Source organism: Thalassophryne amazonica, chromosome 14 (genome assembly GCF_902500255.1).
Source record: "Thalassophryne amazonica chromosome 14, fThaAma1.1, whole genome shotgun sequence".
In the NCBI taxonomy this organism is placed as follows: Eukaryota; Metazoa; Chordata; class Actinopteri; order Batrachoidiformes; family Batrachoididae; genus Thalassophryne; species Thalassophryne amazonica.
Window position 1 is genome coordinate 41,813,850 of NC_047116.1, and position 24,137 is coordinate 41,837,986.

The following is a 24,137-nucleotide window of genomic DNA, read 5'->3' on the forward strand; positions in this document are numbered from 1 at the left end:
TATTTTGGATGCTTACAAGAAAACATAAAATTTCATGGGGGGGATTTTGGTCCAACTGTATCCTGGATCCAAAATGTCATGCAGCTCATTTCATATCAGTCTTCAAAAGGATCACTTTAAGAGCTTGTATTGAAAACATAAAATATTTTAAATCAAAACACCTTGGAAAATTGTTCAAAAAAAATTCACAATACAGTAAAAAGGCATCAGCAAAGTACGCTGCCGTCACTGAGGCGGAAGCTTTATTCAAGTCAACATGCCTGAATTCAGTCTGAACAATAGCAGCACAGACAAAACGGTGTCAAAATTTACTTTTAGGCACTAAAACATAAAAAAGCAGCTGGTCTTGGGGTGCTGCACAGTAAAAGATTAGTCATGTTGTTTGTGTGTACTGGAGCAGCAGTCATTCATTTCTCAAGTAACCCAGTCTCTGACAGCCACGAGGCGTGTCCGTCGATTGTGTTCGGAAGATAATCAAAATAAACTGTCGCCACCCCAGAATCCCCAAACCATTTCTCCAGGACCTCTTTGCTACTGTCCTGGAGAACAGGACTTCTTCTCAGTGATGTGGTGATATCCGTACATCGAGAAGCTTATCGATTTACAGTATGTTTGCACTGAATCCAATGCACCGGTTACAAAGCAGACAACACTTAGATTTCAGGTGGTTCTGCCCTCTTCAAAATATAACAGGGACATCTATATCAGCATCAATCACCAACTTTAATTTGAATAGCTCTTATATTCCCCACTTGGAGAACGCGGGCATCGTGAAAACTGAGAAATTTTGAATTTGCTTTTACCTGGAAGTATGAAATCTGGACAAATATAAACCTGTTAGCATATCGAAGGTGAAACAGCATCGCCACAGACTTAACATAAACAAGCAACACTGGACAACTTTAATAATTTTAGCACCGTCTGGAGTGACTCCTATCTCTGCTGTAGTTCCGCCTCCTGTATCTCCGACTGTAACGACTGTGACTCCGCCTATCTCTACTTTTAGAGCTGCTCCTGGAGCTGCCTCTGTTGCTTCTACGTGCCTATGCCTGTAGTTCCGCCCCCTGCTGCAACTCCGCCCACTGCTGCTCCTGCTTCTCTCCCGGCTGGAGCTCGTGCTGCTGCGATGGCCATGACTTCTCCTGCTGCCGTGACGGATGTAGCTCCTCTATGGTAGCTGGAGCTCCTTCTCCTCCTGCTGTAGCTACGGGAGCGCCTCCTTCGCCCACGACTGTAGGAGCGCTGCCGTTCCCTTGCTTGCGCCTGACTGTGCATGCTGTAGCTTCTGCTCCTCACTACTCCATCTTTCTTATCTGCCCTCTTTCTGTCCTCGTCCCCCTCCCTCTCTTGCAGTCGCTCTCGTTTTTGCTGGAACCTGAGGCTGGCTGCTGATTTAGATGTCTGCTTATCTTTGTCCTCCGTTGTGGTCTCTCCATTCACCCGGCCTATAACCCCCATAACCACTCCACTGCCACCAGCAGCAGCGGCTTCGCCTCCTGGTACAGTGGCAGCCCCGCCCTGTGTGTCTGTAGAGGTGTCACTGCTCTTCTTCAGCAGATTGCAAAGAAGTTTCTCTCTCAGCTCCTTCTCTCGGCGCTGAAGCTGCAGTGCTCGCATCCTTCTCAAACTCCACCCTCCGGAGCTCCTCCTCGTGCTTACGGCGGCAGGCCTCCAGCTGTTGAAGCCGGGCTAACTCTTCTTTCTGTTGAGCTTGTTCCTGCCTTTCACGTTCCTTCACGTTCAGGCCTTCTCTTTCTCCTGCTGCTGCTGCTTCAGGGCCTGTGGAGGAGGACAGCACATTACAATACAAATATCTCCACTTCTAGTCCCTTTGAATTCTGTACCATTTTTAAAGCTGTACGGCCTGTGTGTGTGTGTGTGTTTTTTTGTTTTTGTTTTTTTTAGATTTAAGTCATAAAAAGAAATTTCTTTGACACTACTGTAATTTCATTATTTAGCATTTAATAAGGGATTAATAATATGATATTGCCAATATGATTAAAATTCACGCTGTCTTGGAAACAATTTAGAATTATGCCCCTCAAGGGGAGAGATTGAAAGCGATCGGAAGCCATGGCCTACATTTGGAGAGACGTCACAGATCACATTGGCACTTCCCCAAAGTGTGTAGAGAATGCTGGGAAGGACACAGCGACTGCCAAATGTTGTAAAGAAAGGCAGCATGTCAGGTGGCTGCTGGCTTGAATACAATAAACAAAGATGGTGGGAAACGCTCAGAAACAGGTTATTTCTGTATAAATCTAATGTTTCACATATTTTGCAAATGTTTGTGAGCAATAAACACTTCCAAAACTAAAAAACACTGTTACTGTAACCAGACAGCACCTCTAAAACTGAAGAGATCTTACGGATGTTAGCGTTAGGTTATAAGCCGGGAATGCACATCAAGCACGTGGGTCGGTCACAGGAATCTCTAAAACCGCATGCACTTCCATCTGCACAACACTGTTAGAAAAGAAACATTCACCAAGGAAGTCCCCCAGTTAAATATGTTCTCTTTATGAAATAAGCTGTAATTTTGCAACGTTACAAAAACCTATTATAATGCACGGATTTTGGTAGAATGTAATTTTTGTCAGTTTTGTGAAAGTTGATAGGCCAGCTTTACATAGCACTCTGCTCGTTGTGTTGGTTGTCACCTAGCTGTGACACAATCACACACACTGTCACCCTCCCCACTCCTCTGGAGTGCAAACAGGATACAGAGTAACAGGATACAGGTACTCGCTCCCAGGAGGAAAACAAAAGCAAAAAACCAAAAAACAGAGACATTACTCTAAAAATCAATTTATTTATTTATTTTATTTTTAAAGCACTGAACGTGGTAAATTTTATATCTTGCATTCAGCCTTGATTTTTTGTCAGGACGGTGTGAGTGCTAAACCTGCCTTTTGGCAGCCCAACTGACGGAAATCCAACGCAGTGACGGAGTTCTTTAATACCTGAAAATCTCATGGACTAAAGTCATTGTATTTGTAATGGAATCCCCCAAAATAAAAACTAAACCACAATACAAATTCACTGTAATTTTGTGATAGAAAATTATGTCAATTGCGTGAAAATGTCACACAAATATAGTGTTAATGTGATCATTAAAATACTTTACAATTCTTGGGTAATTTATTTGGTGTAAACTAAAGAATGAGAAAAATTTAAAGAATTATACGAGGTCTGTGATAAAAGTAACGGACCTTATTATTTTTTTCAAAAACCATATGGATTTGAATCACGTGTGATTACTTCAGACATGCTTGAACCCTCGTGGGCATGCAAGAGTTTTTTCAACGCCTGTCGGTTACGTCATTCGCCTGTGGGCAGTCTTTGAGTGAGGAGTGGCCCACCCTCTCGTCGTTTTTTCATTGTTTAGGAATGGCTCAGAGACCGCGGCTTTGTTTGATAAAAATTTTTCAAAACTGTAAGGCACAACTGAGTGGACACCATTCGATAAATTCAGCTGGTTTTCGGTAAAAATTTTAACGGCTGATGAGAGATTTTGGTCTGTAGTGTCACTTTAAGGACGGCCCATGGCGCCTGACGGCGATCTGCGCTTCGAGGCGGCAGTGTCTCGCCGTTTCAAGTTGTAAACTTCCACATTTCAGGCTCTGTTGACCCAGGACATCGTCAGAGAACAGAGAACTTTCAGAAGAAGTCGGCATGAGGAGTTTATTCGGACATTCCATTGTTAACGGACATTTTGTAATGAAAGAACGTGCGGGCAGAGTCGCATGTCGGGCCGGACCCGACCGCGGGGGGTTTGCGACAGGAAAAACACCTCCGTTGGAAACCGTAACGGGCACGTTGGAACATGCCCAAGCTGTTAAACAATTTCTCAGTTACTCACTTGTTGAAAGCCATCAAAAGCCGCCTGAATTTTACAAATGGTTTTCAAACACGGAGGTGTTTTTCCTGTCGCGGCGCACACAGATTCGCCGAGTCGTCACGGAAACGATTCGGCGAATCTGCGCGCACGTCTTTCATTACAAATGTCCTTAAACAGTGGAATGTCCGCATAAAGTCCTCATGCCGGCCTCTTCTGAATCTTCTCTGTTCTCTCACGACGTCCTGGGTGAATTAAGCCTTAAATTAGGATGTTTTCAGGTCGAAACAGGCCGACGACGGCGCCTGGAAGCGCTGCGCAACGTCCTGCTCCGTGGGAAGTCCTTACAGCGACAGAAACACCCCATAATCTCTCATCAGCCGTTAATCTTTTCACCGAAAACCAGCTTAATTTCTTGAATAGTGTCCACTCGGATAGTCCTCACAGGTCCAGAAAAAATGTTGATAAAGCAACGCACGCCGTCCGCAGCGGCTATTCAGACAAAGAGATTCCGACGAGCGGGGTGGAGCACTCCTCACTCAAGGCCGGCCCACAGGCGAATGACGTCACCGACACGCGTGAAAAAACTCATGCATGCGCACGAGGGTTCAAGCATGTCTGACGTAAAAACATATGAATCAAATCCATTTATTTTTTGAAAAAAATAAAAAGGACCGCTTTTTTCATCACAGACCTCATATGTGTGTTGCAAATTTCTATTTCAAATTTTGATGAAGAAACATAAAAACTGAAATGTAAAACTGTGACATATTCACTCATCCGTGGTATGAAAATGAAACCTGTTCATGGTGTAGCAGCTGGAATTGCATGTCTGTGTACATGGAGATGTCTGGTACCTTGGCCCTGCTCAGAAGCTCAGCAATGAGCCGTATGGATTCCAGGTTACGCTGAGCCAGAAGCAGCCTCCTCTCCTCCATCGCGATCTTCATCTGCAGCTTCTTCTGCTCCTCCTCCTGGCGTCGCTTCACCTTCTTCAGGTTCTTCCTCTCCTCCTTCTCCCTCAGCTTTTGCTCTCGTTTACGCAGCTTCTCCTCCTTCCTCCTCTCCTTCTCCTCCTTCTCCTGCTCCTTCTGCTTCCTAAACAAAGATTAATTGGACATATTTCAGTAATTACTTGCCTTTGTCATCAGCTGACACGTCTCAAACAGCGTTGGCTACCAATGCAGAGCTTAACATTTCAGCTACTTAATATCGAGCAACATAAATTGTTGCTTTTGTGATTTTCCAAAAGGCCACACTGAAACTAAATTTTCAATCAAACTGTCACACATTATTCTCTCACAGACGGGTGGTTTATATGAGGACGGAGCTGCCTCTACATAATAGCTTCTGATAATATCTCTAGAAATGCTACTTTGTCATTTGAAAACTTCCTTCTGTTTGATCATTTCTTAATAACATTTACATTTACTCTGATGGACTACCCAGCAGTGGGGAATAAGTTTCATTACACTAGACGTCTTCAGAAAGCGCTGTAACTAGGTTTAAGGATATGATTCCTTCTTTATGTTCTCTAATGCCATATACCAACACAGTGCAGAGTAGCTTCCTAAACTCTGTAAGTGAGATAGAGTATCTCGTCAATAGTTTACATCCTCATTGAAGACAACTTTGGATGCTGTAGCTCCTCTGAAAAAGAGAGCTTTAAATCAGAAGTGCCTGACTCCGTGGTATAACTCACAAACTCGCAGCTTAAAGCAGATAACCCGTAAATTGGAGAGGAAATGGCGTCTCACTAATTTAGAAGATCTTCACTTAGCCTGGAAAAAGAGTCTGTTGCTCTATAAAAAGCCCTCCGTAAAGCTAGGACATCTTACTACTCATCACTAATTGAAGAAAATAAGAACCCCAGGTTTCTTTTCAGCACTGTAGCCAGGCTGACAAAGAGTCAGAGCTCTATTGAGCCGAGTATTCCTTTAACTTTAACTAGTAATGACTTCATGACTTTCTTTGCTAATAAAATTTTAACTATTAGAGAAAAATTACTCATAACCATCCCAAAGACATATCATTCTCTTTGGCTGCTTTCAGTGATGCCGGTATTTGTTAGACTCTTTCTCTCCGATTGTTCTGTCTGAGTTATTTCATTAGTTACTTCCTCCAAAACCATCAACATGTCTATTGGACGCCATTCCTGCCAGGCTGCTCAAGGAAGCCCTACCATTAATTAATGCTTCGATCTTAAATATGATCAATCTGTCTTTATTAGTTGGCTATGTACCACAGGCTTTTAAGGTGGCAGTAATTAAACCATTACTTAAAAAGCCATCACTTGACCCAGCTATCTTAGCTAATTATAGGCCAATCTCCAACCTTCCTTTTCTCTCAAAAATTCTTGAAAGGGTAGTTGTAAAACAGCTAACTGATCATCTGCAGAGGAATGGTCTATTTGAAGAGTTTCAGTCAGGTTTTAGAATTCATCATAGTACAGAAACAGCATTAGTGAAGGTTACAAATGATCTTCTTATGGCCTCAGACAGTGGACTCATCTCTGTGCTTGTTCTGTTAGACCTCAGTGCTGCTTTTGATACTGTTGATCATAAAATTTTATTACAGAGATTAGAGCATGCCATAGGTATTAAAGGCACTGCGCTGCGGTGGTTTGAATCATATTTATCTAATAGATTACAATTTGTTCATGTAAATGGGGAATCTTCTTCACAGACTAATGTTAATTATGGAGTTCCACAAGGTTCTGTGCTAGGACCAATTTTATTCACTTTATACATGCTTCCCTTAGGCAGTATTATTAGATGGCATTGCTTAAATTTTCATTGTTACGCAGATGATACCCAGCTTATCTATCCATGAAGCCAGAGGACACACACCAATTAGCTAAACTGCAGGATTGTCTTACAGACATAAGACATGGATGACCTCTAATTTCCTGCTTTTAAACTCAGATAAAACTGAAGTTATTGTACTTGGCCCCACAAATCTTAGAAACATGGTGTCTAACCAGATCCTTACTCTGGATGGCATTACCCTGACCTCTAGTAATACTGTGAGAAATCTTGGAGTCATTTTTGATCAGCATATGTCATTCAATGCGCATATTAAACAAATATGTAGGACTGCTGTTTTGCATTTGCGCAATATCTCTAAAATTAGAAAGGTCTTGTCTCAGAGTGATGCTGAAAAACTAATTCATGCATTTATTTCCTCTAGGCTGGACTATTGTAATTCATTATTATCAGGTTGTCCTAAAAGTTCCCTGAAAAGCCTTCAGTTAATTCAAAATGCTGCAGCTAGAGTACTAACAGGGACTAGAAGGAGAGAGCATATCTCACCCATACTGGCCTCTCTTCATTGGCTTCCTGTTAATTCTAGAATAGAATTTAAAATTCTTCTTCTTACTTATAAGGTTTGAATAATCAGTCCCATCTTATCTTAGGGACCTCATAGTACCATATCACCCCAATAGAGCGCTTCGCTCTCAGACTGCAGGCTTACTTGTAGTTCCTAGGGTTTGTAAGAGTAGAATGGGAGGCAGAGCCTTCAGCTTTCAGGCTCCTCTCCTCTGGAACCAGCTCCCAATTCAGATCAGGGAGACAGACACCCTCTCTACTTTTAACATTAGGCTTAAAACTTTCCTTTTGCTAAAGCTTATAGTTAGGGCTGGATCAGGTGACCCTGAACCATCCCTTAGTTATGCTGCTACAGACTTAGACTGCTGGGGGGTTCCCATGATGCACTGAGTGTTTCTTTCTCTTTTTGCTCTGTATGCACCACTCTGCATTTAATCATTAGTGATTGATCTCTGCTCCCCTCCACAGCATGTCTTTTTCCTGGTTCTCTCCCTCAGCCCCAACCAGTCCCAGCAGAAGACTGCGTCTCCCTGAGCCTGGTTCTGCTAGAGGTTTCTTCCTGTTAAAAGGGAGTTTTTCCTTCCCACTGTCGCCAAGTGCCTGCTCACAGGGGGTCGTTTTGACCGTTGGGGTTTTTACGTAATTATTGTATGGCCTTGCCTTACAATATAAAGCGCCTTGGGGCAACTGTTTGTTGTGATTTGGCGCTATATAAATAAAATTGATTGATTTTAAGTAGCTAAACATTTCACAGGAGTGTGTGTCATTTTTCAGGATAATTTCATTCTACCTTCATCGTGCAGTGACTGTCTTATAAGTTTCTAAATTTCAGAACAGTAAAAACACAGTATTGTTCAGTCTGGGAAAAGAGTATCTGATCCTCTTCAGAGGTACGGAGAGCTCTGAGTGGTGCAATCAATGTATTGTCAACCTACGCTGGCCCTACACAGTAGCTGAGAAATAAAATCTACAAACCATTAAATCCTAAACACATGAGAAAACTGGTCTCATGCAGTCAACATGCTGGAAGCTTGGATGAAATGTTTTAAGCCCAAGCATGAAGGCATGATGCAGACTTTAATTCAATGCAACTCAGTATGAGAGGACCTACGAGGTCTGTTAGAAAAGTATCAGACCTTTTTTATTTTTTGCAAAAACCTGATGGATTTGAATCACGTGTGCTTGCATGAGCAAACCTTGAACCTTCGTGCGCATGCATTAACTTTTTTATGCCTGTCGATTGCGTCATTTCCTGGTAAGCAGCCTTTGTGTGGGACGTGTGCAGTGCGCTCAGCGGATTTTCATTTGAAGGAAAAAGACGGAACGACTGGAGCAGCGCCACATCAAATTTTCCATTCGGATGATTCAGATGGCTTTCGGTGACGATGCTTTGGACGATGTTTGGGCATCACACAGATTAAGGAGCGGTACAAACCGGTTTAAAGACGTCCGCACAACGGTGGAGGGCGAACCGCGCTCCACCGTTCATGTCCAAAGTGAACGCTGTGGTGATGCGGGACCGTCGTGTGACTATCATCATCAACATCAGCACTTTTTCGGTACATTCCACTGTGACAGAAGATTTGGCCATGAAAAGAGGGGCGGCAAATTCAAATTCAAAAGCGCTTCCGTGTTGAAGTCTCATAGGACATGCTGTGACATGCCCACCTCTTCCACAATTTCTCGGATAGTCACACGACTGAAAAGTCACCAAAAGCCGTCTGAATCATCCGAATGGTTTCCAGCTGGCTGTCGCCCAGTTTCTGGCAAAATTTGATGCGGCGCTGCTCCAGTCGTTCCGTCTTTTTCCTTGAAATGACAATCCGCCGAGAGCACTACACACACCTCACACAAAGGCTGCTTACAAGCAAATGATGCAATCGACAGGCGTGAAAAAATTCAGGCATGTGCACGAAGGTTCAAGGTTTGCTCATGCAAGCACACGTGATTCAAATCCATCAGGTTTTTGCAGAAAAATAAAAGGTCCCGATACTTTTCTAACAGACCTCGTACTCATACCTACAAAGATCTTCATGGGTCCCTTTAGTTCTGATGGCTGAACTTCAAAAATCTGGACTTGGAAGACCTCCATTACCAGTTTCTGTGTTCTCAATTTCTCAACATATCTTATAGAAAACTTTAAGATGCTTCTGACTCCACATCAGAACCATGCTCCACAGATCATGTTAAGGAAGTACGTTGAGTATTCTGGAGTGTCATCCATGCAGTGGTCCAGGATATGTGTTACTCTAACTGGCTCATCCCCAAGAGCTCAGAAAATGAATGTGCACACCACCATTAACCAAAGTAAAGAACTATCTGGGGTTTTTTTTTTTTCTTTAACTTGAAAGTTTAAGGAATGACACATCATCACTGAGATTTTATCAATCTGTTGCATCCCATTCTTTCTTGTAAAATAGCAAAGTAATGCACCTGCATGAGTGTGGGGTGGATTTTTCACATGATCACTTTTGGAAGCTGTCATGGATACAGCAAAGGCACATGCTCCTGGATTTGACTTGACTTATGTTGTGAGCATTCTTCCTTTTTTAAAGCAGTCTTTCTATCTCTCTGTATTATACCTCTCTTCTTCCTTGCGCCGTTCTTCTTCTTCCTTCTCCCGTCGTTTCTGCTCCTCCCTCTGCCGCTCCAGCTCCTGTAACTTTAGTCTCTCTAGGCTCCGCCTCTTCAAGGCCGACTCACTCAGGTGTTTGCTGGTGTCAAAGGTCACCTGCCAAGGAAACAGTTTGTAGCCTTATTATTACTGAGCTAGTAATATTCCATCTGCCAGCCTGCTGAGGGTTTGACACTAATGTCTGCACAAAACAGGTAAGTTGAACATTTAAGCAGGTAATTTTTATCCATGTCCTGTCCTTTGGGAAGGTAAAAGAAGTCAGTGGCACAAGCATTTGATGGATGCTCTTAAAGCTGAATGACTGTTACAAAACTGAAATCAAAATTTGAACACGTAAGTTACAAGAACCACAGTTAATTGCATAAATGATGGTTTCTGAAGGTATAAAACTACAAAATATAATGTCATCGTCACCTATGTGTTTTCTCACAATGAACACTGGTTGTCTATTTATGAAAATGCATAACTGTCCATGTGCAGTGTTGCAAATGATAAAGAAGCAATGCCACCAGGCAACAGACATGCAAACATGTTTTAAAATAAGGTGAGCTTTGACAGTGAGCTCTTGGTTCATCTCCATATTTTCCATAAATAACACTGTGTGCTTGTCAGCAGCACTCTGAATCATCATCTTAATTTTTTTTAACATGCAGCTGCTCTAAGTGTTAATGTGGAAGCCTGCTTCTGTCTATTTTCTAAGATGATTCTGACTTAGTCTTTATGTTCCATTAGTTTTAACAGTAATGGAAGAAAAATACAGTGCACATACTGGTACTCATGGTGCTCATGTGTGTTAAAAATAATTGATGCACAGCAGACAGACAGCGGGAAACACTTTTCCTACAACCTGTCATTGCTTTCCCGACTATGAAGTGCCTACTTGGTGTTTCTGCTGCGCATCATTTATTTTAGCATGTACAAGCACCATGAGTACCAGTTATGTGCATGCCTGCAATGCACACCTCCTCTATTTTAATTTATGCTGACATAATTTTTTCATCTAGCAAAGTTACACTGTTTACACCTGAGGGATTGTAGAACAATCAATCTCAAGGACAAGCCTTACACCACTTTAAACTGAGATTTGTTGTAAAACGTGGGTCCAACAAGATACACACACACACACACCAACACACACACACACACACACACACACCACACACACACACACACACAACACACCACACACACACACACACACACACACACACACACACAAAGTGGTGGGCACAGTTCCGCTAATTATCGAGCTAAGGTTTTCATTATAGGATTAGCTTTCAGATAATTTTGAAAACCAACATCGGACCAATTATCTTCCGTTAAGTTTTGGTCCGATAATTTTTAGACCACTAACATATTTTTGGAGGGGTAGTGAACAAAGCTTTATATTTTATATTAAGTTTAAAATCAGTTGAGTACCTACCTGTTAAATGTTTTGTCGTAGGAGTGCAGTTCTATCCTCTGCAAACAGAGAAGAGCTGGTTCCAGAAGAAACCACTCTATCCTCTGCAGGCAAAGGAGAACTGGTCACAGAAATGAAAAAAGCTCATTTCTTTGACCCCATACTGATACGCTGGCAATATCACCCAAGTCCATCCAGAGGCATACAGTTTTAACTTATGGTTAAAATTTTAACCAAACTAATTTCAGACAAACTATTTAAATTAACGTCATGTCTGAAGTTTCATAAAGTGAAAATATTACATATATGTTTTAAAGTATTGCACTAATTTTGAAGGTTTTAGTGTGGACATGCTGTCTCCAGGTGCATTATGGGTACTGTCAGTACATTCACGACAGAAGAAATGCATATGAGACACTCTGTTCAGGCTCCACACGGACAACAGCATTAAACTCTTTGTATATTGTGCTTAAAACTCTCGTGAATATTCTCTCTGCGTTATAAATGTTGTTTATTGCGTTTGTTTTATGTAAAAATGCCAGAAGAAGCCCAGGTTGCTTCTCCATTATTTCAAATGGAATCATTGCAATCGATTCCTGTTTGCTATTTAGAGTCCTGTTTGTCAAACACTGTCTGTTGTCTTTGTTCCAGAGTAATATATATATATATATATATATATATATATATATATATATATATATATATATACACACACACACAAATCCAGATTAATCAGCAAACTATCATAAGTGTTGAGAAGAAAGCAACCACAGGAAACTGATGCTGAAGACATGCAGATTAAAGTTTTAGCCTTTGAACTCAGTTCCAAGTCATGGTTACTGCAGCTGCACACTGCATGTCTCCCACAAATTAATGAAGCTATTTAAGCATTCACAGATAAATAAAATGACATTATTCATAGGAAAATCTGAGCTATCTTCAGTAACAGCTTCCTATAATACAGTGCATCCTGAAAGTATCCACAGATCTTCAGTTTTTTCAAATTTTGTTGTTACAGCCTGATTGCAAAATGAAGTAAATAAATTTTTCCCCCTCAAAATCCTATTCACACCACCTCATAATGTTGACAAGTTTTGTTTTTTTTCAAATTTATTAAAATAAAATCTAAGGATTCACATGTACATAAGTATTCACACCCTTTGCTCAATACTTTGTTGATGCCCCTTTGGCAGCAATTACAGCCTCAAGTCTTCTTGATTATGATGCCACAAGCTTGGTCACCTATATTTGGTCAGTTTTGCCATTTCTTCTTTGCGGCACCTCTCAAGCTCCATCAGGTTGGATGGTAGGCATTTTCAGATTCTCCAGAGATGTTCAATTGGATTCAGGCCTGGGCTCTGGCTGGGCCACTCAAGGACATTCAGTTGTCTTGAAGTCACTCCTGTGATATCTTGGCTGTCTGTTTAGGGTCACTGTCCAGCTGAAAGACAAACCGTTGCCCCAGTCTGAGGTCAAGAGCGCTCTGGAGCAGGTTTTCATCCAGAATGTCTCTGTACATTGCTGCATTGATCTTTTCCTCAATCCTGACTAGTCTCCCAGTTCCTGCCTCTGAAATACATCCCCACATTATGATGCTGCCACCACCATGCTTCACTGTAGGGATGGTGCCTGGTTTCCTCCAAACATGATGCCTGGCATTCACACCAGAGTTCAATCTTTGTCTCATCAGACCAGAGAATTTTATTTCTCATGATCTGAGAGTCCTTCAGGTGCCTTTTGTCAAACTCCAGGCGGGCTGACATGTGGCTTTCAATCAGGCTTTCGTCTGGCCACTCTACTACAACCTCTGGCAATAATTATGGAATCACCGGCCTCGGAGGATGTTCATTCAGCTGTTTAATTTTGTAGAAAAAAAAGCAGATCACAGACATGACACAAAACTAAAGTCATTTCAAATGGCAACTTTCTGGCTTTAAGAAACACTATAAGAAATCAGGAAAAAACATTGGCAGTCAGTAACGGTTACTTTTTTAGACCAAGCAGAGGGAAAAAAATATGGACTCACTCAATTCTGAGGAATAAATTATGGAATCACCCTGTAAATTTTCATCCCCAAAACTAACACCTGCATCAAATCAGATCTGCTCATTAAACTGCATCTAAAAAGGAGTGAACACACCTTGGAGAGGTGTTGCACCAAGTGACTGACATGAATCATGGCTCCAACACGAGAGATGTCAATTGAAACAAAGGAGAGGATTATCAAACTCTTAAAAGAGGGTAAATCATCACGCAATGTTGCAAAAGATGTTGGTTGTTCACAGTCAGCTATGTCTAAACTCTGGACCAAATACAAACAACATGGGAAGGTTGTTAAAGGCAAACATAATGGTAGACCAAGGAAGACATCAAAGGGTCAAGACAGAAAACTTAAAGCAATATGTCTCAAAAATAAAAAATGCACAACAAAACAAATGAGGAACGAATGGGAGGAAACTGGAGGAAACTGGAGTCAACGTCTGTGACCAAACTGTAAGAACCGCCTAAAGGAAATGGGATTTACATACAGAAAAGCTAAACGAAAGCCATCATTAACACCTAAACAGAAAAAAAACAAGGTTACAATGGGCTAAGGAAAAGCAATCGTGGACTGTGGATGACTGGATGAAAGTCATATTCAGTGATGAATCTCGAATCTGCATTGGGCAAGGTGATGATGCTGGAACTTTTGTTTGGTGCAGTTCCAATGAGATTTATAAAGATGACTGCCTGAAGAGAACATGTAAATTTCCACAGTCATTGATGATATGGGGCTGCATGTCAGGTAAAGGCACTGGGGAGATGGCTGTCATTACATCATCAATAAATGCACAAGTTTACGTTGATATTTTGGACACTTTTCTTATCCCATCAATTGAAAGGATGTTTGGGGATAATGAAATAATTTTTCAAGATGATAATGCATCTTGCCATAGAGCAAAAACTGTGAAAACATTCCTTGCAAAAAGACACATAGGGTCAATGTCATGGCCTGCAAATAGTCCGGATCTTAATCCAATTGAAAATCTTTGGTGGAAGTTGAAGAAAATGGCCCATGACAAGGCTCCAACCTGCAAAGCTGATCTGGCAACAGCAATCAGAGAAAGTTGGAGCCAGATTGATGAAGAGTACTGTTTGTCACTCAGTAAGTCCATGCCTCAGAGACTGCAAGCTGTTATAAAAGCCAGAGGTGGTGCAACAAAATACTAGTGATGTGTTGATTCCATACTTTTTTCCTCAGAATTGAGTGAGTCCATATTTTTTTCCCTCTGCTAGGTCTGAAAAAGTAACCGTTACTGACTGCCACAATTTTTTTTCCTGATTTCTTAATAGTGTTTCTTAAAGCCAGAAAGTTGCCATTTGAAATGACTTTAGTTTTGTGTCATGTCTGTGATCTGCTTTTTTTCTACAAAATTAAACAACTGAATGAACATCCTCCGAGGCCGGTGATTCCATAATTTTTGCCAGGGGTTGTATAAAGACCTGACTGGTAGATTGCTGCAGAAATGGTTGTCCTTCTGGAATGCTGGAGCTCTGACAGTGACCACTGGATTCTTGGTCACCTCCCTGACTAAGGCCTTTCTCCCTGGATCGCTCAGTTTAGATGGACGGCCAGCAATAGGAAGAGTCCTGGTGGATCAGAACTTCTTCCATTTAAAGATGATGGAGGCCACTGCTCTCATTGGGACCTTCAAAGCAGCAGAAATGTTCCTGTACCCTTCCCCAAAAAAGTCTCATAAAGATTTTAGTCTGTCTCCAAAACTCAACAATTTTAAAACCAGAGATTAACCATCAATTAGTCAAACAAATATCTAGCCAAGGGAGATCTGTGTGAGATTTTGATATTTGTATAGACTATTCCATTCTGTTAAACTAATTTCAGTCAGCTTAGTCACCCATGGTTGTCTGTGCTGTACAACAGTAAATCTCAGTTAATTTCAGTCCATTCATTTTTTCACCAATTAGCCATCACTTGAAGTAGGTTACAGACAGCTACTTAGGTATAAGGCCTGCCCAGAGAACCCTCTCCCTAGTCACATCCTACATCTCTTTATCTGGGATCCCAAGGTGCTTGCAGGCCAGAAGAAATGTGTCAAAGCTTAAAAACGCAGCTCGAAAATAACGGGTTAGAAGTGGGAGCATTAAATTATGAAACCAGGCTCATTCATGCAGACTTTAAAAAAAAAAAAAGATTTTCTTACAAAAAAAAAGCACTTAAAATTCATGTCTATTTTAGCCACATGACAAAGCTGAAGTATGAAAATGTGAAGCGCAGATGCCCGTGTGCACAGAATTGGCTAAATCACAAATTAAAAACAAGGCAAACTCAGTAAAGCACACCTTACATGCTCGAGCTGGAAATGCCATCATATTGGCAACTGACACAGTAACTGTATTTCAGCTTTTACTGACTTGATTTTGCCTTATGATCCTACAAGTCTCTAAATTTGATCACTTCACATCCTAAGTCCAAGTACTGCATAGATACAGTGCTTATCAATTTCCATATCATACATGTAACTTTATGACCTGCATTCATGTCACAGCTGAATTTGGGAAAAGGGACTCATTTGTTTAAGCTAATATTGGAAGTGTACAACATGACTGTTACAGCAGCATATTACTGCAGTACCTTGATGTTGCAGGCCACAGCTTTCCCATCATCTCCTTTCAGCATCAGCTTCATGCCACGCAGTGTGTCCATAGCTTTAGCGAAGCCGCAGTACTCCTGGTATTGCACATAGGCCTCAAAGTTCAGATGACCTCCAAAGCTGAAAGTACTGAAGTTTTTGTCTAGCATCTCCTCTCTGTATGGGTCCAGCATGGGGATGTCAACATTTCGCACCTACAACCAAAAAGGCAGCATAAGGGGGTAAACAAGATGAGGCAACATTTAATACATAACTGACGATGTTTCCCATGAAAAGTTTAATTTAGATGGGATGCTAAACACTTGAAACCCAAAAATGCATCACTTAATTGGGGGATTGTATGTGTCAGTACACGTCTTGAAGTAGCCCTTGCACAATGCAGAATGGGATAGTTTGTATGCCTATAGCCGGTGTCCTTGGATGTAAACAACGAGGGATGCGGGACTTTTAAGCCAATTTTGGACCCAGAAGATGTACCTGGAGCTGTTATTAACTCACCATTAAAGGCAGAAACAAGGCAGAAACAGTAGCGGGACTAAAAAGATGGTTAAAGTGAGGAATTGCAAGTTTAACAGGCAGGAAAAATGAATCTAATAGAGGTAAGTTCTGGCTAACGTGCTTCTTTGAGTTATTACCTTGTGAGTGATGGGGTAAATTGCAGATATTTAGAGGCTTTATATCAAATGTTGACAAACTGGCGTCCTGTCCAGGGTGTACCCCACCTTATGCCCTACAACTGCTGGAATAGACTGGCCCCCCTGACTTGACCCTTAACTGGAGTAAGCAGTTGAAGACGTGTGTGTATAACAAATGTTCCTAAGATGCTTAATATTTGGCCTTTTTCTAGAGGGGAAAAAAAAAAACTGTTATAATGGAGATAATCTTGTCTACACATCTTTGAGATCAGTCAGATCAGCAAGTGTGTGCTGCATCGTCTCTGTGCTGAGCCAAGCACATGCATTTCTCAGTGGATGGGACTCTGAACCTCCAGGGAAAGAAAGGGAGAGAGAGAAACAAGAAAGAAAGTTGCTTCTCCACTAAAATATGGCAGGGGGGGTCGGGAGGGATATAATGTTAGATAACATCTGTGTTCAAGGGCGCAATTTAGAACTGAAAATTGGGGGAGCATAGTGCGAGGCCCGCAGGGCCGAAGCCTGTAGGCCGGGGGTCTGGGGGCCACTTTAGGCCCCCAGAAGCCAACGGTTTCTAGATAAGCTCAGATGCATTCTGAGCATCCAGAACAGTAATTTTAATGTTTTGAGAAGACCATAAAGTGGACACCATTTGACTTATGCAATTTGAAACTGTGGATATAAGTACTTTATTCTGAGAATAGCCAGCATTGATTTTATTAACATCCTGGTGTAAATAAGGTATCAACACATGTGTAGAACTCAAAAACAATGATAGGTTGAGTTTTCATTAAAAAAAAAAAACAACTGCAATGTGGTAAAATGTATTCAGAAATATGAAAGAACAGGCTCTTAATAATTATTAACTACGCATACTTTTTTCCTCAAGATTTGTTTTTGCATAAGTTTGAAAAAACAAGAGATCATAAGTTTAGGATAAATTACTTATCATGAATTTAATTTTCGAAGTGGCACTAATGACAACACTCATACTGAACATCATTTCGCTTGCATAGACTGATTTTGGAGATTAAGCAATAATTGCAGATGGGCTTTCTGAGGTCCCAGATAGCTTTTCTGATTTCCTTTTCTAACTTTCAGAATTTAGTAAATTAGCATATGGTCCATTGATACTTGATACATTGATAGTCCCTAGAAGCAACTATTTTTGGTTTCAAATCTGGGCAAATGCAATCCCAGAAAATTCCGAATGTGACAAACAAGAAACAGGTGTCGTAAACAAGTCAATGCTGCTAAAAATACAAACTTGCAGAAACAAAGATACTATTCTGACATGGTTTTGCACATAAGACTAGCATGGTTTGCACATAAGACTGGCATAGCATATTTTAAGTACACACATATATGTCAGAAGGTGGGGGGACATACCATATTCTGTCCCCCCTGGTTGAAAAGGTGGGGGGGGGGACATGTCCCCCCTATCCCCCGCCAAATTGTGCCCATGCCTGTGTTAATTCCTTATTTTATTATTTTACGTTAGTTGTCAAGTTATCAAGTGCCTGGAACCTGGTTTTAACTCATTCAAAGTCTCAACAGACAGTTAAGTTTCACTTCCATTACACATGCGCAAGCTTCAGATATAGGGAGGGCTTTTATAAAAACCACTTGTTGGTTTAGTTCGGGGTCTCTCACAAGATGTGGGGCTCAATCTCTGGGGACCCAGGCCTGTTTTTCACGGTGACTTTGAATAAACATTGGGAAATAGTTTGACTTTGTACTTTGTGAGGGACAGCATTACAATAAGAACCTGGTTGGACAAACACCATGGTGATGTTTATGTGGCACTGCTAAATTATCAAAGAGTGAGAGAAAATGCCCAGATACAACCAAGAGATGATGCTGCCAACTATGATGATGAGCTTGAGGCGTACAATATTGGTCCTACTGTTTGATTATTGTGATTAAAATGTGATGAGTGTACAGAAAATCTCCATGAAGTTGTACAATTCTGATGTGGGAAATTATAATGGTTTAAACAGGAGGGAAATGTTATCAAAGTTAATATTGTTGCTCTGTCAAATATATTTACCATTATAATTGTCTTGTGACTAATAGATTGTCATTTTATTACTGCTGCACTGCCAAGTTTGTCATGATAGCATTTAACACTCAGTGTATTGAAATGTTTTATCTGTCAAAGGTTGTATTGCAGAACAATGCCATGAAAGAGGGAGTGTACTAAGAGCACAGATAAAAATTATGAGGCGAGACATTCTTTCATTAGTGCATGATGAAGGAAGAAGCAGAAACGGTCTATGAGAGTGATTGTCTTTGGTATGTGATGAGACATTATTTCATCAGTGAATGATGAAGGAAGAAGCAGAAATGGTCTATGAGACTGATTGTCTTATGCTGTGTGATGAGATGAGACATTATTTCATCAGTACAGGATGAATGAGACTGACTGTCTTATGCTAGCTAATAATTTCATTCAAGGAACTTTGTAGACTGTATATAAGTGGCATGAAAACTGAATGTACTTGTATGTGTCTTCAGACCTACATTCTGTATGACATGTACCTTTAAAGCTTTAAATAACAAAAGATCTTAAAACTGAAACCTGTTTTCCCTAGTGTCTCATTTGCTGTCGGTACGTCATCACTCTCACAGGACTGCTTCAAGATCGACCAACTGGCCTCAAACACTCAATTGAGAGCTGAGGTCTTTCCAGAGTCCCAGACTCCACTGTTCACAGGTTTCAGTTTGTAGCCGAATCTGTCCCCAGTTCTGGAGAGGTCTTGACATCCGGAGCGAAGGACCAAAATATGTTAGGAAAAATGACCTAAAAACTCTCTGACACAGACCAAAATCCAATATGTCAAGTATGCAATCCCCTTATTGCGAGTCTTTTAAATGCTGTATTTTCCTTTTGACAAGGAAGCAACAATAAGTTGTACTGTAAGGACATTAAAAAAAAAACTTGATAGCTGAAAAAAAAAACAAAAAAAAAACAGACTGCCTCACACAAATCTGGAGTAAAATATGAATGTTGCATTTACATTTTATCACAGAAAAACTGAATGTAGTAGCACCTTGCCGAAAGTCTGGAAGACAGCTGTGAGGACCTCTTCAGACGGCCGGTCAGGGTACTGGCCGTCCTTCTGGCTGAACCAGCGGCAAGGAAGCCCCTCCAGGTGGATGGTGTCTGGCCTTTCCCCAGGCAGAGTCTCATTCATGTCCTTCGCATCACGGAAGAATGAGTCCCAGTCATGACGTGTCGGGAAATCCACCTTATTCTCAACTGCACGGACCTGACATAAAACAGGGATGGAAGAGTGAATTTCTTCACAGCCTGTCACACCTCAACAGTTAAGGCCATTAAACACATCTGTTACACATGCACATAAAGCTGTCCAAAAATGTTCCACAGAATGAATAAAGGCACCAAAAATAACTTTTTTTTTTTACTTGCATCACAGTATATTGACATTTATATAATCTGATTAATGGAACTGGATCAAACAGAAGTATGATCAGACTGAGATGTAAACAACCATTTCAGGTCAAACAGAGGCCCGAGGAACAAACCACAAGATGATGTTATGGTGGAAGGCCCACAACAGTCAGTGGAGGAATACAGACAAAACTCTGCTGTAGACAGGCAGGCCAACAATAAGAAACTACCAGAGATCCAAAATCCTCTTGATGGAACATAAAAATGTTTACTTAACAACACCAATGCATTTTCAAGACAGTATGTTATCAACTATGGATTTATTTTTCTTCTTCTAAAACAGTATCAAATCAAATCAATTTTATTTATATAGCGCCAAATCACAACAAACAGTTGCCCCAGGCGCTTTATATTGTAAGGCAAAGCCATACAGTAATTACGGAAAACCCCAACGGTCAAAACGACCCCCTGTGAGCAAGCACTTGGCGACAGTGGGAAGGAAAAACTCCCTTTTAACAGGAAGAAACCTCCAGCAGAACCAGGCTCAGGGAGGGGCACTCTTCTGCTGGGACTGGTTGGGGCTGAGGGAGAGAACCAGGAAAAAGACAGAAGCAGAGATCAATCACTAATGATTAAATGCAGAGTGGTGCATACAGAGCAAAAAGAGAAAGAAACACTCAGTGCATCATGGGAACCCCCCAGCAGTCTAAGTCTATAGCAGCATAACTAAGGGATGGTTCAGGGTCACCTGATCCAGCCCTAACTATAAGCTTTAGCAAAAAGGAAAGTTTTAAGCCTAATCTTAAAATGAGAGAGGGTGTCTGTCTCCCTGATCCGAATTGGGAGCTGCTTCCAGAGGAGAGGAGCCTGAAAGCTTAAGGCTCTGCCTCCCATTCTACTCTTACAAACTGAATAATGAAACGTTGTGATGATTTCAACTTTTAAAGCGTCATCGTTGTGTTGTGATCATCAGACAATCTAATCGATCGATCAGGGTGATCATGCCTGATTAATGCCTGTTTAAACATTTAAAGCGCTGTCGCTGTCGGTGATAACCACACTGACACATCACACAGCACTTCCTTCATATCACACCTGATCGCGGTCGACTGGTGCTTAAAAGTTTAAATCATCACAGCGTTTCATTTTTCAGGTCTGTGATGACCTGATCAGAGCAGCCGCTCAACGCTTTCAACGCACCAGGAGCAGAAAAACCACAGAGGGACTTGGGCTAAAACAGTGTGTTTCCAGCCACAAATTAAAGTATTTTCAGAGGTTGTTGTTGTTATCCTTTCAGCTGCTCCCGGTTGTTCGGGGTCGCCACAGCAGATATATCCAGATCCGCATTAGCATTTGGCACTTTTATGTGGGATGCCCTTCCTGGTGCAACTCCAGTTTTACCTGGAGAAACACACACAGCCCCTGGTGTTCCGAAGAGGTCTCCTATCCAAGTACTAACCAGGCCCCACACTGCTTAGCTTCTGAGATCTGACAGGATCAGGCTTACACAGAGCAGACTGGCTGCAAAGTATTTTCAGAGGTCATTTTCAAAAATCAGGAGCTTTATGTGAAATCTCAATAGGGTGAACTGATTGCCGGCGACGGAGAGTGTTGCTTTCCGTAGGCGTTAAACACCTTAATAAGCCCTAGTAAGTTTACCTCTAGACTGTATTTCTATAGCACTTTTCCTTGTGATGCAGAAGCCCAAAGTGCTTTACAATGACACCTCACATTCACCCATTACCATACCTATCTACACACCAATGTCAACATGGTGCCATGCAAAGTGTGCAACTCCACATTGGGAAAACTTTGCAACTTGGATTAGTTAAGTATCTTGCTCATGCGTAACCTGAAAAGTGACTTTGCTGTCTAACAAGGAATCAAGCAAAAGATCTTCTGGTCATGAGCCTGCTGCTCTAACCTCACCTCCCCAACAGCCCCCATTTCTCACTGATGTCAGGCTTACCTTGAGTACATCAGTGAATCCACTGAGTTTGATTGTCTTCCCATCCAGACGGCTCAGCAGACTCTTGACCACTGCCTTGTTCTCCACCTCTCCCTCAAATCGGATGAAGTCCATGGTACTCTTGGAGATTCGTAATGCTGAAAACTGCTCAGGAACAACCATGGCTTTCACCCTCTCCATCACCTCCCAGTTAGAAATGCTCTTTCCAGGCAGCTTGAGTTGAGGCAGCGCCACACTGATGGTCATTTTGGCAATGGGCTTTAGGGACAGGTTGTAGTCAGCAGAGAGGATCAGGGCCTCTGTGGTATCATGGACTATAGTAGTCATTGTTGCCGAAACCTGCTTCAAAATTCAAGAGACAAGTCAGAAGAAATTGAGCTTCAGTTCCTGTAAAACGGCTCCTAGCTGTTAACTATCTCAGCAAAAGACAGTAATCTTCAGCTGAAGCCAAACTATGAGAAAAAAAACTCTATGGATTCAAAAGACTATTTCTGTTTTCAAGCTTACGCTCAGTAAGATGAAGAATGTGATGTTTTCACTAAAGGTTAGTGTTAGCTGCTAATTGCTAATAGCACACAAACGATTAAGCAGTGTTATCCTTAAACATATTACAATGACAGGTCCAGTCGCTACCTACCTAACATTAGTTACACCCTTGGGTAAAAATACAAGCAATTTTTAAAATTAAATTATGAAACCAAAACGTTGCTCAAGAACATAAAAAAACTCATCCCGCATGTTGTGAACTGACTGTGACCTTTCTTCTTCTTCGTCTTCTCTTAGGTTTATCGGTTGCTACAGGGTGCACTGTCGCCACCAATGGCACAGGAGTGAAAAAAAACACGCAAATAAAATAAAATAAAATAAAATAGGATGCAGCTGCTGTCTAGCTTCAATTTTGCTCCCACTCATTCCCTCAGAGAAATACTTCGCTGAGGGAATGTGTGTAAAAAAGAGACTTTATTCCTTTTATTTATTTTACTTCTTTTTCCTTTCATGGTTAATTTTTTTTATTGTGTTTTAATCTTATTTCATTTTATTCTGCTTTTAAATGATGTTTGTGAAGCGCCTTGAGGCGATTAGTCATGATTTGGCGCTATATAAATTAATAAATTATTATAAATTATTATATTATGTCGCATATTGGTATTGTTTTGATCATGAATGAAAAACAAACCAGAAAGCATTCCCAAAAATTCCAAATGTGAGTCAAAGTTATATTCAAACTGGAAAAAAAACATGCTTACATGTTTTATTTTATTTTTAATACACTGCTGTATTTTTAAAAGTACATCAAAATTTGGGCTTTCACTTGCAATTTTTAATCTCTTCCCTCCCTAGTTTCAAAACGTGGGTTTCTGTTTCAATGATTTCTTCTTCTTCTTCTTTTTCTTCTGCTTCTTCTTTAATTAAATGTACTTTTTATTTTTTATTTTTTGGTTGAACAACCCTAAAGTCCCAAATTTAATCCCACACTACTGCCATAGAGGTCTGGTTGTCAGATGCACTATACAGGGTATTGAGCACTGGTGGATAAAATACTTGAAAGGCACACTTGTGTAGATGTAAAGATACCATGCAGAAAAAAGTCAGTTCAGCACCACACATTTAAACATGACCTGAGTGACAGGACCAAAGTCTAACCATTAACTGTTGTGGCAATCCATTGGTGGCAAAGAAGAGGGTTCCTTGTTTGATTCCTGGTCAGGATGGTGGATCTGGAGATAACTGAACAGGGCCAGTCTTGACACACACTGTTTTTTGCAGGCACTGCACGTGGTTGCTGTGGGAAGGTTGTGCCAGCCAGGATCTTGTCGTCTCTTCTTCCTTTGTTAGAATGGCCTTTGCAGTGGATCACCCCTCTGAGTCTGGTCTTCTTGAGGTTTCCTCCTCAGTATCATCAGTGGGAGTTGTTCCTTACCACTGTCACCTGTGTGCTTGCTCTAGGGGTTGGTAAGGTGCCTTGACGCAGCTTTGTTGTGATTTGGTGCTACATAAACTAAAATTGAATTAAATTGAAATTCGTCTTTCTCCTCTTGTCCTGTTGTTCGGATGCATTTTTTCAAATAATTCCTCTCGTGCAGATCATTCCTCACAAGCTGGTTCAGTCTCTTGCGTGTTCTTCCCAGGTCTTCCAGATGAGCAACTCTTGAAGTTGTGCTTCAGGAGGCCCTTGTAGCATTTCGTCTGCCCTCCTTTGCACCGTTTTCCTTTGCTTAGCTGGGAGTAGATCTGCTTGAGAAGTCGGCTGTCATCTGTCCTCAT

At 41.2% G+C, this 24,137-nt stretch overlaps 1 protein-coding gene across 1 annotated transcript; it reads right to left on the bottom strand.

The window, feature by feature from the left end:
• Positions 1-824: 824 nt before the first annotated feature.
• Positions 825-22,732, bottom strand: LOC117524442 (A-kinase anchor protein 17A-like). The gene is given in 10 exon segments (XM_034186229.1): positions 825-1,040; positions 1,043-1,158; positions 1,161-1,614; positions 1,616-1,741; positions 1,744-1,779; positions 4,696-4,936; positions 9,750-9,898; positions 15,838-16,050; positions 19,542-19,760; positions 21,873-22,732. Coding segments are annotated over 10 exon segments (2,010 nt in total). The 5' UTR covers positions 22,200-22,732; the 3' UTR covers positions 825-911.
• Between the last annotated feature and the right edge of the window lie 1,405 nt (positions 22,733-24,137).